This window comes from Neltuma alba, unplaced genomic scaffold, assembly GCF_004799145.2.
Source record: "Neltuma alba isolate B1F8T4 unplaced genomic scaffold, ASM479914v2 tig00013149_pilon, whole genome shotgun sequence".
NCBI classification, from domain to species: Eukaryota; Viridiplantae; Streptophyta; class Magnoliopsida; order Fabales; family Fabaceae; genus Neltuma; species Neltuma alba.
The window spans coordinates 696-16,248 of NW_021637462.1; the positions used below are offsets into that span (position 1 = coordinate 696).

The window sequence follows — 15,553 nt, forward strand, 5'->3', positions numbered from 1 at the left end:
ACGGTATACTATATTTTCTAACGATCATGATCCGCATTTGATTTTAATATGTGCTGACATATTTTGCTTTATCAGGAGGGGATCAAGTTGCTGAATACTTGGTTAGAAGGAGAACGATCATTTAACTTCTGCAAATTTCTTGGGCAGAGTTCTGCAATGCTTAGACCAGATGAAATTTCTCACTGTAAGACAATTTTCTTGTATAAACTCTAGATAGTGCTAAACGCTATGGTTTATTAAAGCCAGCATGTAAATTTTAGAAGTGACACTTAATTTATTCTTCATTTTTGAGGTGCAGCTGAAACATGGCCTTTTCTTATTTCTTTGCTCATCCAATGTACTTCGTCGGAAATATCCTTAAGTAAGCGGCGAATGCCAAAAATGATTTATGCAAAGACTCTTAGAGTGGTTGTGCAACGAGCAGAAGATGCTAAGTATTCAGGTGAGTTATTAGTAATGTAGTTGTTTGCATACTTTTCTTCTTCTTTTCTCCTTCCTCCTTTTTGATTACAAAACACAAGAAATTAAAATCTAAAATTGAGTGCAATCGAAAGAAGGGGACCAATCCTGGGGAAGAAATAACATTTATGGGTACACATGATGTTCTACTTAATATGTGCACTTGATGAATAGAAACAAGCAGTTGATTTGTTTTTATATTTGGGTTCTTACCATGCAATGCTTGTCAAATTAACTGCCAGTTTCTGTTGGGCTGATGCGCCAGCTGAGTGGGTGTGCCAGGTATTCAAAAAGAAAAGATGCATAGACCCCAAAACTTTTCAATGAACGAAACACATCATTCCAAGCTTTTTGCTGAAATCACAGATCTTGAAGTCTTTTTGCTTCAACTTCCAACCTGGAAGTTCATGGCAAAAAGCTGAGAGATGAATGACACAATAACCTGTTGGGACTAAAACTGCTGTTCTCAATAAATTTTCTGTCATTTTATGGTAGGTAAAATGCTGCCTTTATCACATGTGGTTAAATCCCTTTTCAACCACGTTTGGGATGTCTTGAGCAATGTCCCAAGCTTTCAGTCAGAATATGGGATTATCCTTCGGCATCTATTGGCGGTCAAAGATTATAGTTTGCAAATGAAGAAGTGCATTTACCGAAGTAATTTTTGTCCCCCCTCAACTTCAAGCTTTCAGTTTTTACCATGTCTGAATGGCGTAATCTTTCTTAAACATAGTGCTCTTACCTTATACATTATGTCAATTTCCTATTGCAAGATTTGGTGCTTCTTTACATTGAGAATGTTGAAACAAGCTTGAGCGGGAATATTATTCATCACATTTCAAAGGAGGAGGTTTTTCGGTACATCCTGACACTTCATTCACTTCTTGAAAATCCTCCTGGTGACTACCCTAATAATGTCAGGGAAGACATTATCAAGGGGTTTGTCAAGATATGCTCTTATATCAGGTACATCATTGGGTATTCTAATGTACATGTGTATTTGTGTGCGTGTGTGCTTTTACCCCACCATTTTATCATCTGCCAGAGTACCTTTTGTCTTTTGTTCCTTTTACTTTAGGGATGAAGGAAAGATTTCACGCAAGCTTGTTGAGTGTATTAATACATATTTGTTGAATGATGGCCCAAATTTGGGCTGTCGATTGTTGGAGATCCATAAGGCGTTGCGGCAGTTTGTGTTCCGCTTCTGGCTGACAACACACGATCGAGTTCTTAAGGTCCCATATTGTTGCAGTCTGCATGCAGTTGCTTCTACCGCAGCTCACCTCTTGAGATTTCACATTACTCTTTTCATACTTCCACTGCAGGATGCACTTATGTTCTATGCAAAGTTACAGTTAAATTTACTGAGGAGTGTTGATGATGAATGTTCATTGGTAGAACAACTTCTGGATGTGGTTTGTAAAGATCTTGATCAGGGCAGTATGTCTAGTTCTTCCATTCCTTGGTGAGTTTTTCTATTGTTTCCCATTTTACTAATTTAATTATTATTTTTCAAGCTATTAACGGTGATCTATATGATCTTTCAATCCAGGGGTGATGGTAATAAAGACGATAGATTTGGAGCCTTGAGTAGCTCACACTGTGGATTGGTGGAACTTGCAGCTGTTATATTTTATAGGGTAGTCACTGAACGCTCTGCAATTGTTTCTTGAAGTTAAAACTTACTCTCTGTGGTCCATTCTTTTTCTACTATGAGAATTTCTAGACTGCTTGCTAATATGATTATTCCTTAGGCTTGTCTCAATACAACACAAGCCGTACTAACTGAAAAACGAGTTAAGAAGGAGCCTCCTGCTGTGCTTCTACGGGATGCACTCATGAATGGTAAATGGTTGTGGTAAGTTAGAAACTAGTTTATGAGTTTTGTTCTATAAGGCACTCTGTAACATGTCGTATGCTAACTTTGATTTGAAAAACTTCTTAATCATGTGTTTATGTGTTTATCACTACATTATGCTTTTGAACATGGGTCCTATATGTCATTCACCTCTGATGTATATGGAGCTGTGCTATGCGTGATGCTATTTCGCACAAATGGTTGAAGTTGAAATGTAAGCACTTTATAGAATATATATCTTTTGCCGTCACTGTTTTTATGCTCTAAAGTGATGTCTTCTTAACCTCTTTATTGTACTTGGTTAACAGTGATCTTAGAAAGGTTTTATAGTTAACATATAGCTACATTGATGAGCTAGGTCTGGTTATGCGCTTAGTTACTTCAGATTATGTATTTATTTAGTTTCTGATGAGAAATTATGCAAAATCTATTCTTGGCATAGGAAACTCTAGTTTAGAGATATTTTGGTTTGAGGTATTTTCTGAGTTCAATTCATTTATTTAATTTTCAACTTCTTTTTTTTCCGTATATTTTGGGCTCCTTATCAATAGCTCTTCATAGTGTATCTTTCAGACTTGCTGAAGATATCAATTTATTTTGTCCGTTTTCTCTCCTTACTTCCTTCCTCTCTCTTCGTCCTCCCCTTGCTCCTTTTCATCAACTGTTCTGCATCAAATTCTTTCTGAAAGAAACCTCATCCTCCTTTTACTTATTTTCCTCTCTAATAAGTTTCTTCATTTTGAAATAATGTAACAAGGAGATAACGCATTGGTTTGATGATTAATTGTTTGCATGTATTATGTTTCTTGCATTTAAACAACTTTAGGTCCTTCTCTTATATGGCAGAGTGTGTTGAAAACTTTGAATGGAACATCCCAAAATCACATAAAATTTCTGTTCCCGTAACTCTGAAGAATTTAGTTTACAAACCTTGATATTCTTTCTGCCAAGGATTTGAATTGTGTCTATATCATGCTTTTCCTTTTCTTTTTCACCATTCTTATTTTTCATGGGTCCATTATGATATTTTCTTACGGTCAATAGCTAAGTCCTTAACACGATGCATAAATTGCTTTCATTATAATGCACTTAATTGATGGCCATCATCACATGGCGGTTAAGAATCATTTGAGGATTGTTGATAATTGTTAGGAAGCTCTCTACACTTCCATTAATACAAATAGGATATATATATAATGTCGTGTGTGTTAATTAAATACTTTTCGTTTATATTTACCATGTATCAGGCATTGTTAATATGATTGTCATTATACCATATCCTCATTGAGAATCTGTGCTACAGGAGTGCTGCATTTTGCTATCTCACTCGAAACTACCATTCCCGCATTAGCAAGGATCTTTTCTTGTACTGGTTTGAAGGCATTTGGATGAGCTTTGACAGGTAACTGGGTATGAGCATGTCGTGCAAAGAAACACTTGCTTTGGTAATCTATTTCATGCAGATATGACACCTCCATCCATATAAATTATATTCATAATGATAAATATTTGATGAACAAAATATCTACTGCATTCGATAAAAGGACCAAATAGAGCTCAACCCTTTTTTTGTCTTGTGCTGCAAATCTTCTACAGGAACATAAGTTTGTACATGTTTGATTGTGAATTTCAGGTCGTGCATAAATTTGTTTAACAGTATTTGTTATATCATGCAGATATAGTTTAGTCTAACATTTTTTTTAGTCTTATTCTGTATTTTGTTCAATGGGTTTAAGCTTTTAAGTGTGGACTGAAGAATAATTCTCTTATCATTCCTAAGAGATGTATGGCAACAAAACACAGAATGATGCAAACTTCTCTTAGAGAACGCTAAACTATACTTGCTGGTACATGACAAACCTCAAATAACATAAAACACCAAAATACTATTTCATTCATGCCATTAAATATCCATCCTTCCATTATTCCACCTGTAAAATTTTGCTGAATGGCCCTAAATCTGGCGAATTTCTGTCTTCCCTTGGCAGTATGCTAACCTTGTGATTTCTACCATTCATTCAGCCTCTTGACTATGAGACAAGGTTGTTTTCATGGGTGTCTCTTTGGCTGATATTTGAAGTGATCTAAGAGCTTTATCGTATTGATATCATTTTCTATCTCTTCTCTAATTCTTCTTTGCACGTTTCCGTGGAAAATATCTTATCCTTGTGCTTTTTATTGCCTTTCGATCTCTGATCAGTTGATATATCTTCATTTAACTAGACAATGTAGACTTAGTGGGTGTTTGGATAACCCCATAATCACTTTTCAGAAGTACTTTTCCGCAAATTGAGGCAAACTTCTCCACATATTTATTTCGTATACCGTAAAAGCACTTCTGAAACTATGGTTTTGTTCTTACCCAAACACCCTCTTAATTTGGTTGACAACTGACGGTTGATAATTTGCTGGTTTTGGGTTGCTTGTTTTCTTTGAACAATTATTTGCATAGTTTGAGTTGAATATCTGTTCATGCATGAATGAGACTTTTTTTATGGGGATAGAATTTTCATGATGATTACTGGATTAACATATACCGTTGCAGAATTCTGAATTCTGCAAATCTGGAGCGTGCTTATGATGGATTGTTGTGGACTCTGCGGTATGCTGCTATGATCGACAATTTTTTTTCTTTACAGTGTTTTCCTGTTTGGCAAGGTCATAATGCATGATCACAAGAGCACATGACCACAAGAGCGTGGTGCTTGTGTACTTTAGGTCTAGGAGTTTATTCCCTTTTCTTTTAATGATATATTTTTCATTATTGTGGTTCATTTTAAATACTTAGTATTATGTACTCTGGCTGGTCTCTAAACACAGTGAATTCGTGTCTGTTTTCTTGTATCTATAGGTGTTTGCAGGAGCTTTCCTTGGTCCTGTTGCATCCAAACAAAATGCTGGAGATCTCATCTACGCCATCTTCTACCTTAAATGAGGTCTCTCTCTCTCTCTCTAGTTTATTTGTTTGTTTTTAAATGCATGCCGAGCTCGAATATCTCTTATTCCAGCATTTTATTTAGAAAAGAGTTTGGTTTTTGAGTTGAAATTGAAGGTGAATAAGATAATTGCTCATTCATTTTTATATTCCTGGGAGGTGAGGTCGTTATAGAATAAGCTCTTTGGGATCCTTGATAGTTGATAGGTCAATTTGATTATTGTTCACTGATCAGTGCTTTTTGTTAAAAACTGATGAATTCTGAGAGAAAAATGTATATCTTAATAATCTGAATGGTAAGATACACCAAATATATTGGCCAAGGGAAAGACGAGAGTAAAGGCTAATAAGTGCCAATAAAACTGTACAATCAGATAATATTTACAGTAAAAACGAGATATTCCCAGAAAAGTGATGATGTATTATTCTTTCTTGTTATTCTTTTTCCTTCTAATTGAATATTTTCATTAATAAATTTGCCGAGAAGTTTTTTTTGGGACTGCTGTTATGTATCTCAACTATTAATTGACCTGGGATTTTTTTTTTTTTTGGGGAATTGGCCACGTTGAGCATTGAAATAATGGAGAGATCCTTACTGAAGAAAAAGTGGATGGAAAATTGTTGAGGAGACAAAATTGCTGTTTCTGTATCTCTGATTTATGCTAATCGAAAATTCTGAATAATCTTTTTTTCAAACCCAAAGTTCTCACTAAAGGAAAAAACATATTACTCCCTCCGGTTCTATATATAGGTCACATTCTAGGAAAAAATAATTTCTCAATTTGTCCTTATTAAATGTATCATCTTTAAAAACACTTATCTCTCTCATGCAACCTCTTAACGTGCTCATAAGTTGCAAAAGGGTAACATTGGTAGAAAGTAATTAATAGCCTATCTTTTTATGCAAAGTGACCTATATATAGGACCAAAAGAAATACTTAGTAACCGAACTCTAGTAGTTAGAGACTTGTTAAGTTCATTGAAGAAAAAGGCGATGAGAATTTCCTGCACCGATAAGAATATTTCTCCTACATGTCTATTTCTCCGTCCAATTTATGTGTTGAAATTTGTGAAGAATCTTTCATCCGAATCCAAAATTGAATATCTGTCTGTTGTCGCTGTTGCTGAGCTAGGTCACTTATCAGTAAAACCTATATGGAAAATCACTCTATTATTGGATTGGTTGATGGTTAATTACTTTGTCGGGCTGCTATTTTTTTTTGGGTGCTTTAACTTGCTCGGACCAATTATTGCAGTTCGTTAATGGCTGGCAACTAATCTGGAGTACCACAGTGCATGGGTTGCCAATATACAGCAATATAACTACTATTGTAATTTTTCTTCCAAATTTGATTATTTATTTAATGCCTGTTGCATAGCTTCTTTCTTTCTAATCTTCTGTTTACATTGTGATTTTAATGAAGGTTGATGCTGCTTTGGTACTTCTTGGTAACTTAACCTCCAATGTGAGTACAGGATCATACACAATGGGGGATGTCAGCAATAAACGAAATCTGATATTAGATTTACTTTCTTCTGTCCAGGATCTAATAAATGCATGTGTGATACCTCAAGATGTTTGGGATCTACAATTATTTAAAAGGCCACCATCAATGTAAGTTACCCTTTTTTCCTCTCACATTAAGAAGGTTTGAACCTTGGACCTTTTCCACACCCCATCCATCAGTTGCCACTCAAGCTAACTTCAGGCGGCTCCAATGTAAATTACTTTAATCTTAATTGTATCCCTGAAAATATAACTTATAGATTGTTACTTAAAAACTGTTTTAGTTTCCAAAATTTTTACTCAATTTTCAATTTGGATCTTATAGTTTAAACATTGTTATTGTGCTGTTGGTTTTATGTGGACGTGGCCTGCCAGTTATTAATGGTTTATGCCAAATTATCTAGCACCTTAACCAAGGTGTTATTGTCACGCCAAATATTTTAAAACGAGGTTTAGGAAAATTTTTTAAAACTTCAAACCTTGCTTTATGTAAACATGTAGAGGAATTATGAGCTTCGTGAAACATTTCTAATTCTAAACCCATAAGGATCCCGCAAAACTTAAAAACTGACCCAAAGAACATCTGATGTGCAAATACTTGGTGCAAAAGACACGTAATAATGCCTGAGATTCGACTACAAAATTTCCTTATCTTGGGAACACGCCTGTCATTCAACACTTGCACCAGGGAGCTGCTTCACTGCAGTGAAGTATGGCGGTCCTTAAAACAGGTTTTTCTGCAATTTTAACCCTGTTTCTGAAACCCATATCTTGAGCTACGAGCTTTTGGTTTCAGTGATTTCAAAGCCTATGGCTCATATTTAACCTCTTCTAACTATTAGTATCTGCCGTGCGTCAAAATTCAACAATATGAATCAAATGGAACATCAAAACCCAGAATTCAACCATAGTCAAAATGCGGACACGCCCGCATATATTTAATTATGACGTATACGATCAGTATCAGGGTTTCAATACAATTGGACTGACGAACCATGATTGAATGCTTTTGCCTTCTTAGTGATTGGTATGGTTGTAAGTCATTCTTAAACAAATAAAACAGACGCATATCATTCAAGTCACCCAACAAACTCAATTATATATTCTTTATGGGTCTATTAATGTCTTGAATTCATTTGCATGCATGTATACCATAAACTTACCACCAAATTAAATTGGGCTGTCAAATTCTTGATATGTTTTAGAAGCTAATTGCCGGTCCTCGGTTCATATAGACCTGAAAATATAGAAATGCACATGCACTGTGGCTTCAAAGAGAAAAACAGATACACATTATTCTCTGTATATTTTATTATATTTCTGTCATTATTGCTGTATTCATTTTAGGAGCATAATTTACTTTATGCGCAGGTCAACCCTGTATTTCTTCGTATGTTACTTTTTGAGGAAGAATTCTCATGTGAGTTGTTCAGTATCTTCTTCTTCTTCTTCTTCTTTTTTGCCCTCTTCATGACATCTGCTTACTTGATGTTTGGATTATTAGTTCTCTCAAAAGCTTAATAAAATACAGAATAACTTCTGTTGTCTAGATTGTGAATTCTGTTAAAAAATTGATCTTGCCTGAACATGTATCAATTCTTTTGGGCATGCCCGGGGGGTTTTTGAAAGTGATTCTGGGCCTCCGAATTAAGTATTGCCAAGTAAGCAAAAGTTCCAGAAGTAATATGTCTCTAGTTATGCAACAAAAAAGTAGTGTGCTTTCTACATTTTTTTTGGTAGAATAAATGTGCATTTTTTGGTGCCCATTTCATGCTTTAATGTCCCTGTTGGGTCCGTCATATTTGCCATCTCCATGTCATGCAGATTGACCTCCGAGATATTTTGTATTTAAGGAAGAACCTTCTGAGAGCAGCTTTGAGCCATCTTAATTGGAAGGTGTGATTGCTTTTAATAATCATACAAATTACTTTAGTCCTTTATTTTGTTTATTACAATACGCAACCCTGTGTGAATATTGTGTGTTCTCCTTTTATTCAATGCAGGGACCTGTAACATTAAATGAACAGATGGTTTTATTGCTCCCTACTGCTGTGTATGCTCTTTGTACTGGTCATGCTCCTTTTACAAAATTCTTTAAAGATTTTCCTTTGTTGTCCTACTCTTTGGATATTGCTGAGGCTCTAGATGACTGTCATAAGGTGAGGCTTAATCACTCTTTCCTACTGCCTGCTGCCTTTGTTTTTGTTTTTTTTTGCCCCCATTATTTCACTTTATGTCTTCCCTAAGAAACGGAATTTTGCTAGATGGAAAACCCTAAACTCCAGAGTCTACATGATTTTTTGGATTGCTCTGTGGAAGCTCTAACCAAGATTGACAGCGGTTCTAAAGTTGAGGTGGATATCTGTCAGTTTATGCAAGTCTTATGCGTTATATGAATTTGAATAGCCCAATTATCCGTTTTCAGGTTTTCCAACCGCTAAATAATCATCTAGTACATCTTCCTCGGGAAATACGTGATCAGCTATTGCTTGAAATGGAGACCTTCATTCTTGGCTCTCTAGTGACAGAGGAGATTAAAGAGAGACAATTACCTGATGTTTTCTTCTTTTGTTCTCTTGTGGCAAACTTACTCTATGGGTCATTTTCCGCTTGGTTAGTCATGTTATAGTCATCTTCAATCTATTTCACTATTATTTTTGGTTTAAGGTTCTGGTTTATATGCCTCTGTCAGTTGCCCATTTTCTTATTCAGGTTGATTGTTCCGTTGCTTTGGCTCTACTTGTTATATTTTGGATTAATGCCTCGTGTTAACCCTGAATATGTGGAGTTATGTTGTGGGAGGGTTCCACATCCCACGTGGGGATATAGAGGCGGGGAAACAAACCTGCTTGAATACCTCATTGAGAGCGTCACATGCTGTTCAATGTGGAGCTTAGACATCCCATAATACCATAGCTTCCGTTAGCAACATTGGACATCTTATATTTGGGATGCCAATATATTTTTACCATGCATCATGGCTTACTATCATCCAGTTGGCTTTATAGCTTTTTGCATAAAACGTTTGACTGGTTGAATTATGCCAAATGTGTCAAATTCTTATTGACAATGCCATCTCACTTGATTTCTTCCATCAATTTTCTTTTGTCTGACATTGTTATCATCATTTTCTTTTTCCCTTTTAGGAAAACAAATGTTGCATTTCTCTCAAAATTAAGCCAGTACCTGCTATCGATGCTTGATTATGCTGTCAATATTATTCAACAAGACAATGATTTCCGGTCCCTCAGTTGCCTAAGTAATGATTCTACCTGTGATGAAAGGAGATCTATTGTTGCTTCTATTCGGAGCTTTCTTTCTTCTCCTCTATTTAATGAACGGAGATATCAAAATGCAATGGGGTTTTCCTCATTAGGAGAGATAATCCAGTATCTAGAGAGACTTTTGAAAGCACTTGTTAGATTATATGAAGATTATTCTCAGCGTATAATCAACCTCCAGTATGAGACAATTGTGCAAGACGTAGCTGCAACTGATGGTATTCAAAGTTCTTCGCCATGTGATAGCAGCAAAACTAGGATTATGGATGTGGAATTGGATGTTAACCATGGTTCTGGAGATGTGGATATATTGACAGCTGGAAAAAATGCTACCAGTGGCATTGCATTTTCTGCAGAGAAATGGAAAATGGGCATGATATCACTTATTTCCTGTTTCTTTTGTGTTTCACAAGTTATTACATGGGATATGCTGTTCAATTTATTGGAGAATGAATCTGATCTCAAGGTTCTGTTCAAACACAGTTGCAATGGCTTAATATTCAGCAATTCATTAATTCAATGTTTTTCTTGTTTTAAGTGAATTCTATTTGTATTTTGTCTGTTAATTTTTATCCTTTCAATTTCAGGTGAGAGGAAAACTATTGTACCATCTCTGTCAGCATCCTTACTGGTCATCTTGTACAAAGTTTGTTCAATTGGTATGGGAGTAATTGGATCTATAGTTCAGCAGCTTATATCACAATCTTCTTTTTGAACAAAAATTGCATGCTTCTAATTACCTTCAATATCTGGGCAAATATCTCTCTTTTTCAGGTTAATCTAATGAATGATATGATTGAAGAGCATGTTAAAATGAAGGTTGATTGTGATAATGTACTGTCTGCTGCCCATGGTTTACTATCCACTTTGTCATCACTGGATGCAGCTGGTAAAAAAAACTGTGGCCTATATTTGAGGGAAGATGAAACTGAACAGGTAATTTCAGATTTCATTATATTTGTGTTGTAAGGTATAGACAATGGGTTCTTATATTATCTCTGTAAAAGAATTGTTAATTATAGAGAATTAGATTTTAAAAGCACAACTAGGGCTTGCATCAAAGCTTCATGAAGCCAGCTGGATCTGATCTTGGAAAAAGACAACCCAATGACCCAAAAAAGGGTGGGCCGGATTGGACTACTGGTTTTAGACTGGGTCTCAGGTTTAGCCGTTAGGACAGAGCAGTCAAACCTAGCCTAGCATTCTTTACACACACATTATTAATCTTGTGGTAAATATTATATTATCTGTAAATATCTGTAAATATTAGAATTAGAGGAGGATATCTCGGCTCATATAAGGGAAAACCTCCAATATCTGATTAAGATTTTATTTTCTCAATCCCACTGATTATGGTGGTAGATTTCCTCTGTACCCTATTTAAATTAACCGGTCATCACCGAGGGAAATACAACGGATTGGTTTTACTCTGTTTGTCCACATGGTATCAGAGCGGTGGACGTTCTCTGCAGTCCGATAGTTCCCTCGGTGCGTCTTCTCGGGTCGACTAGTCCAGACCGTTGCTACCATGGCAACTTCGACTGATGGGTCTTCCACGACTGCGACGTCTAAGGCCGGCGAGTACCACGGGTCTGGCGCTGTAGAAGGATCCTCTGTTTTTGGGTCCCCCGTCTCCATTGTTTCTGAACGGTTGACCCTCACAAACTATCGTGATTGGGCCCAAGCAGTTCTCCTCGCCGTTGAAGGTCGCGGCAAACTTGGGTTCCTCAATGGGAGTTCGCCGATGCCGTCAGATTCTGCCTCCTCTGCGATGGCGCAATGGAAGGTTGATAACGCGTTGGTTTCTTCATGGCTGATCAATGCCATGTCTCCTCAACTTAAACGGACCTTTATGTATCTTCCCACGGCCAAAGAGATTTGGGAAGCTGTCCGTGACTCCTATTCCGATACACAAGATCATTCTCGGTTGTTCGACTTGCGGCGCCAGACTTGGCGATGTGTACAGGGTCCTCGCAGTATCACTGAATACTGGTTCGAACTAGTGGCTCTCTGGCAGGAATTGGACTTGATCACCATTGAAGAATGGTCCTCTGCTACTGATGCTGCCAGAAATAAGAAGAATGTTGAAACAGAAAGGGTGCTCCTTTTCTTGGCTGGTTTAAATCCTGAATTTGATGATGTTCGGGCAAGGATTTTAGGTCATCGCACTCTACCTTCCACTAGAGAAGTATATGCTGAAGTTCGCCGTGAAGAGACACGGTGGGAAGTCATGTTGTCTGGTCCTAAAGCCTCGGCCTCGGATTCCTCTGCCTTTGTCAGTAAACACACTGATCATGGACCTCCTCAAACCCGTGGGAAACTAACGTGTGATCATTGTAGGAAAACCGGGCATACACGTGATAGGTGTTGGGATCTTTTTGGGAAGCCTGCAGATTGGAAACCACGACGTAATAGGCCTCGGGCAAATCATGCTGTGCAGGACGGCAGTGCTCCTAATTCTGAATCTCTTCCCAGCATTAGTCCTGATCAACTGGGCCAACTACTGGAACTCCTCAAGACTTTGCCCACAAAACAAATTGCTTCTGCATCTGTAGCCCAGAGAGGTATTCCTATCGCTCTCCAAACTTCCTTTATGCCCTCCAAGTGGATTGTCGATACAGGTGCATCTGATCATATGACATCCGAAGCTAGTATGTTTGTCTCTTATTTTCCTTCCGCTGGAAACCAATCAATTAAAACAGCCACTGGTTCATCCTCACCTATAGTTGGGACAGGCACCGTTCACCTCAATGATAAGCTTCACCTTCAATCTATTTTGCATGTCCCTCACCTTGCCTGTAGCCTATTGTCTATTAGCAAGTTGACCAAACAAACTAACTGCTCAGCTCATTTTTTTTCATCTCATTGTATTTTTCAGGATCTCTCCTCGGGGACAATGATTGGCACGGCTGAAGAATATGATGGACTCTACTACCTTGATGTCTCCACAGTTACCGCCTTGTGTTCAAGAATAAATGGATCTGCCTCCACTTCTCAAGACAGTAATTTTCTGTTATGGCATCAACGTTTGGGCCACCCTAGTTTTTCCTATATGCAAAAAGTTTTTCCTGATTTATCTCTTAATAAAAACAGTACCTTTCATTGTGACATTTGTGAGTTAGCAAAACATCATCGTACCACTTATTCTCCTTCCACTTATCATTCTTCTCGTCCTTTTTCGATTGTACATAGTGATGTCTGGGGTCCTTCACGCATTCCAAACCGCACGCATTCAAAATTCTTTGTTACTTTTATCGATGACCACACGCGGATGTGTTGGGTTTACCTTTTAAAAGACAAATCTGATGTCACCACCACATTTACAGAATTCTTTAACTATGTGAAAAATCAGTTCCACACATCCATCCAAGTCCTTTATACTGATAATGGAACTGAGTACTTTAATAACTCGCTTGATTCTTTCCTCAAAAATAATGGCATTGTTCATAAAAGTAGCTGCACTCACACCCCACAACAGAATGGTATTGCAGAATGCAAAAATAAACAACTTCTTGAGGTTGCTCGTGCTCTATTGTTCACGTCTCATGTCCCTAAATTCTATTGGGGGGATGCCATTCTTGCTGCCACACACTTAATTAATCGCCTCCCGTGTCGTACTCTCTCCTATGTCTCTCCTCTTGACAGACTCCGGGAAACTCATGTTGTGTCTCATCTGGACTCCTATCTTCCTCTTCGTGTTTTTGGTTGTTCTGTCTTTGCTCACCTTCATCACCCTCCCTCCAAACTTGACCCCTGTGCAGCTAAGTGCATTTTTCTCGGGTATTCCAATTTTCAGAAAGGGTATAAATGTTATGATCCAGTCTCTAAGCGTCTCTTTGTAAGCCGCGATGTCACCTTTGTTGAACATGAGCCCTATTACCCACCTACTTCAATTCAGGGGAGTGTTGGAGTGAATTTCAGTATGAAAATGTCCATGAACCTATTCCTGAACCTATACCTCCTGTGCTCTCAAGTCCTTCCACTGTCTCTCCTAATAATGGAAATAAGATTCCTAAGAAGAGTTTTGACAAGGTCTATACCCGCAAAGACAAGCAAGCACGTGAGTCTGTCATACCTGAAGCCGTGCCACTCATAGAACCGGTGATAGATCCTACTGTTGAAGTTGTTCGTGACACTGCTCATAATGAGGTATGTGAACTAGATCTCCCTATTGCATTGAGAAAGAAGAGTCGGTCTTGCACTAAACATCCTATCCAAAAGCACTTGTCATATGCCACTCTCTCTAAAAGTCATTATACCTTTGTTACAAATTTAGATAAGGTTACTGTTCCTAACAATATTTATGAAGCACTTGAGAATCCAGAATGGAAAAATGCTGTCCTGGAGGAAGTGAGAGCCTTAGAAAAGAATGACACTTGGGAGATTACTACACTACCGAATGGGAAGAAACCAGTGGGCTGTAAATGGGTTTTTACTCCTAAATATAATGCTGATGGATCACTTAACAAACACAAAGCAAGACTGGTGGCAAAGGGGTTCACTCAAACTTATGGGGTGGATTATCATGAGACATTTGCTCCTGTAGCAAAGTTAAATACCATTAGAGTCCTACTCTCCATCGCAGCAAATCTTGATTGGCCTCTGCAGCAACTTGACATTAAAAATGCCTTTCTTAATGGCGAGCTGAAAGAAGAGGTATATATGACCTTACCACCAGGCTTTGAAAAGGGAAGAAACAATCAGGTATGCAGGCTAAAGAAATCCATATATGGGCTGAAGCAGTCACCTAGAGTATGGTTTGATAGGTTTTCCGCTGTGCTTAAGAATGAGGGATATAAACAAAGTTTGTCAGATCACACAATGTTTGTCTCCAAGAATGAAAAACTCATCACTATTCTTATTGTGTATGTCGATGACATTGTCCTTACTGGAAATGATGTGGAGGAAATTGGCAGGATAAAGGCAGCGTTAAATAGAGAATTTGAAGTAAAAGATCTTGGAAAGTTGAAATACTTCCTAGGTATGGAAGTTGCAAGGTCAAAAGAGGGCATTTCCATCTGTCAAAGAAAATACATTCTTGATTTACTTAAGGAAACTGGGATGCTTGGATGCAGACCAAGCAAAGTACCTATAAGTACAAAAAAGGCAGCCAAAAGAAGTGAAAAACCAGCCAAGACGGAAGTAGAAATTGCAAAGGAAAAGAAGCAAGAGAAAGATGAAGCTCCTACTGACAAAGGACGCTATCAAAGGTTGGTTGGGAGATTGATCTATCTCTCACATACCAGACCGGATATTGCATTTGCTGTAAGCGTAGCAAGCCAGCATATGCACTCACCAAAGAAGAAGCACATGGATGCAGCCTACAAGATATTGAGGTATCTTAAAGGGACTCCTGGCCGTGGCCTATTCTTTAAGAAGAATGACAAGAGAACAGTTGAGATTTACACCGATGCAGACTGGGCTGGAGACCAGGAAAATAGTAGATCAACTTCTGGTTATTGTACCTTTGTTTGGGGAAATTTGGTTACATGGCAGAGTCAAAAACAAAGAGT

At 37.7% G+C, this 15,553-nt stretch overlaps 1 protein-coding gene across 1 annotated transcript in view; it reads left to right on the plus strand.

Annotated features, from left to right (window-relative positions):
• Window positions 1-304: 304 nt before the first annotated feature.
• The window catches only part of LOC114734857 (serine/threonine-protein kinase ATM-like), a 46,362-nt gene continuing 31,113 nt past the window's right edge, over window positions 305-15,553 (plus strand). The window contains 21 exon segments of the mRNA XM_028922509.1: window positions 305-442; window positions 955-1,116; window positions 1,233-1,425; window positions 1,538-1,694; window positions 1,785-1,924; window positions 2,012-2,099; window positions 2,214-2,317; window positions 3,621-3,719; window positions 4,863-4,919; window positions 5,169-5,253; window positions 6,509-6,583; window positions 6,677-6,718; window positions 6,797-6,867; window positions 8,131-8,179; window positions 8,584-8,655; window positions 8,763-8,918; window positions 9,024-9,113; window positions 9,185-9,372; window positions 9,906-10,506; window positions 10,628-10,699; window positions 10,815-10,976. Coding sequence (XP_028778342.1) covers window positions 373-442; window positions 955-1,116; window positions 1,233-1,425; window positions 1,538-1,694; window positions 1,785-1,924; window positions 2,012-2,099; window positions 2,214-2,317; window positions 3,621-3,719; window positions 4,863-4,919; window positions 5,169-5,253; window positions 6,509-6,583; window positions 6,677-6,718; window positions 6,797-6,867; window positions 8,131-8,179; window positions 8,584-8,655; window positions 8,763-8,918; window positions 9,024-9,113; window positions 9,185-9,372; window positions 9,906-10,506; window positions 10,628-10,699; window positions 10,815-10,976 — 2,733 coding nt within the window. The 5' untranslated portion in view covers window positions 305-372.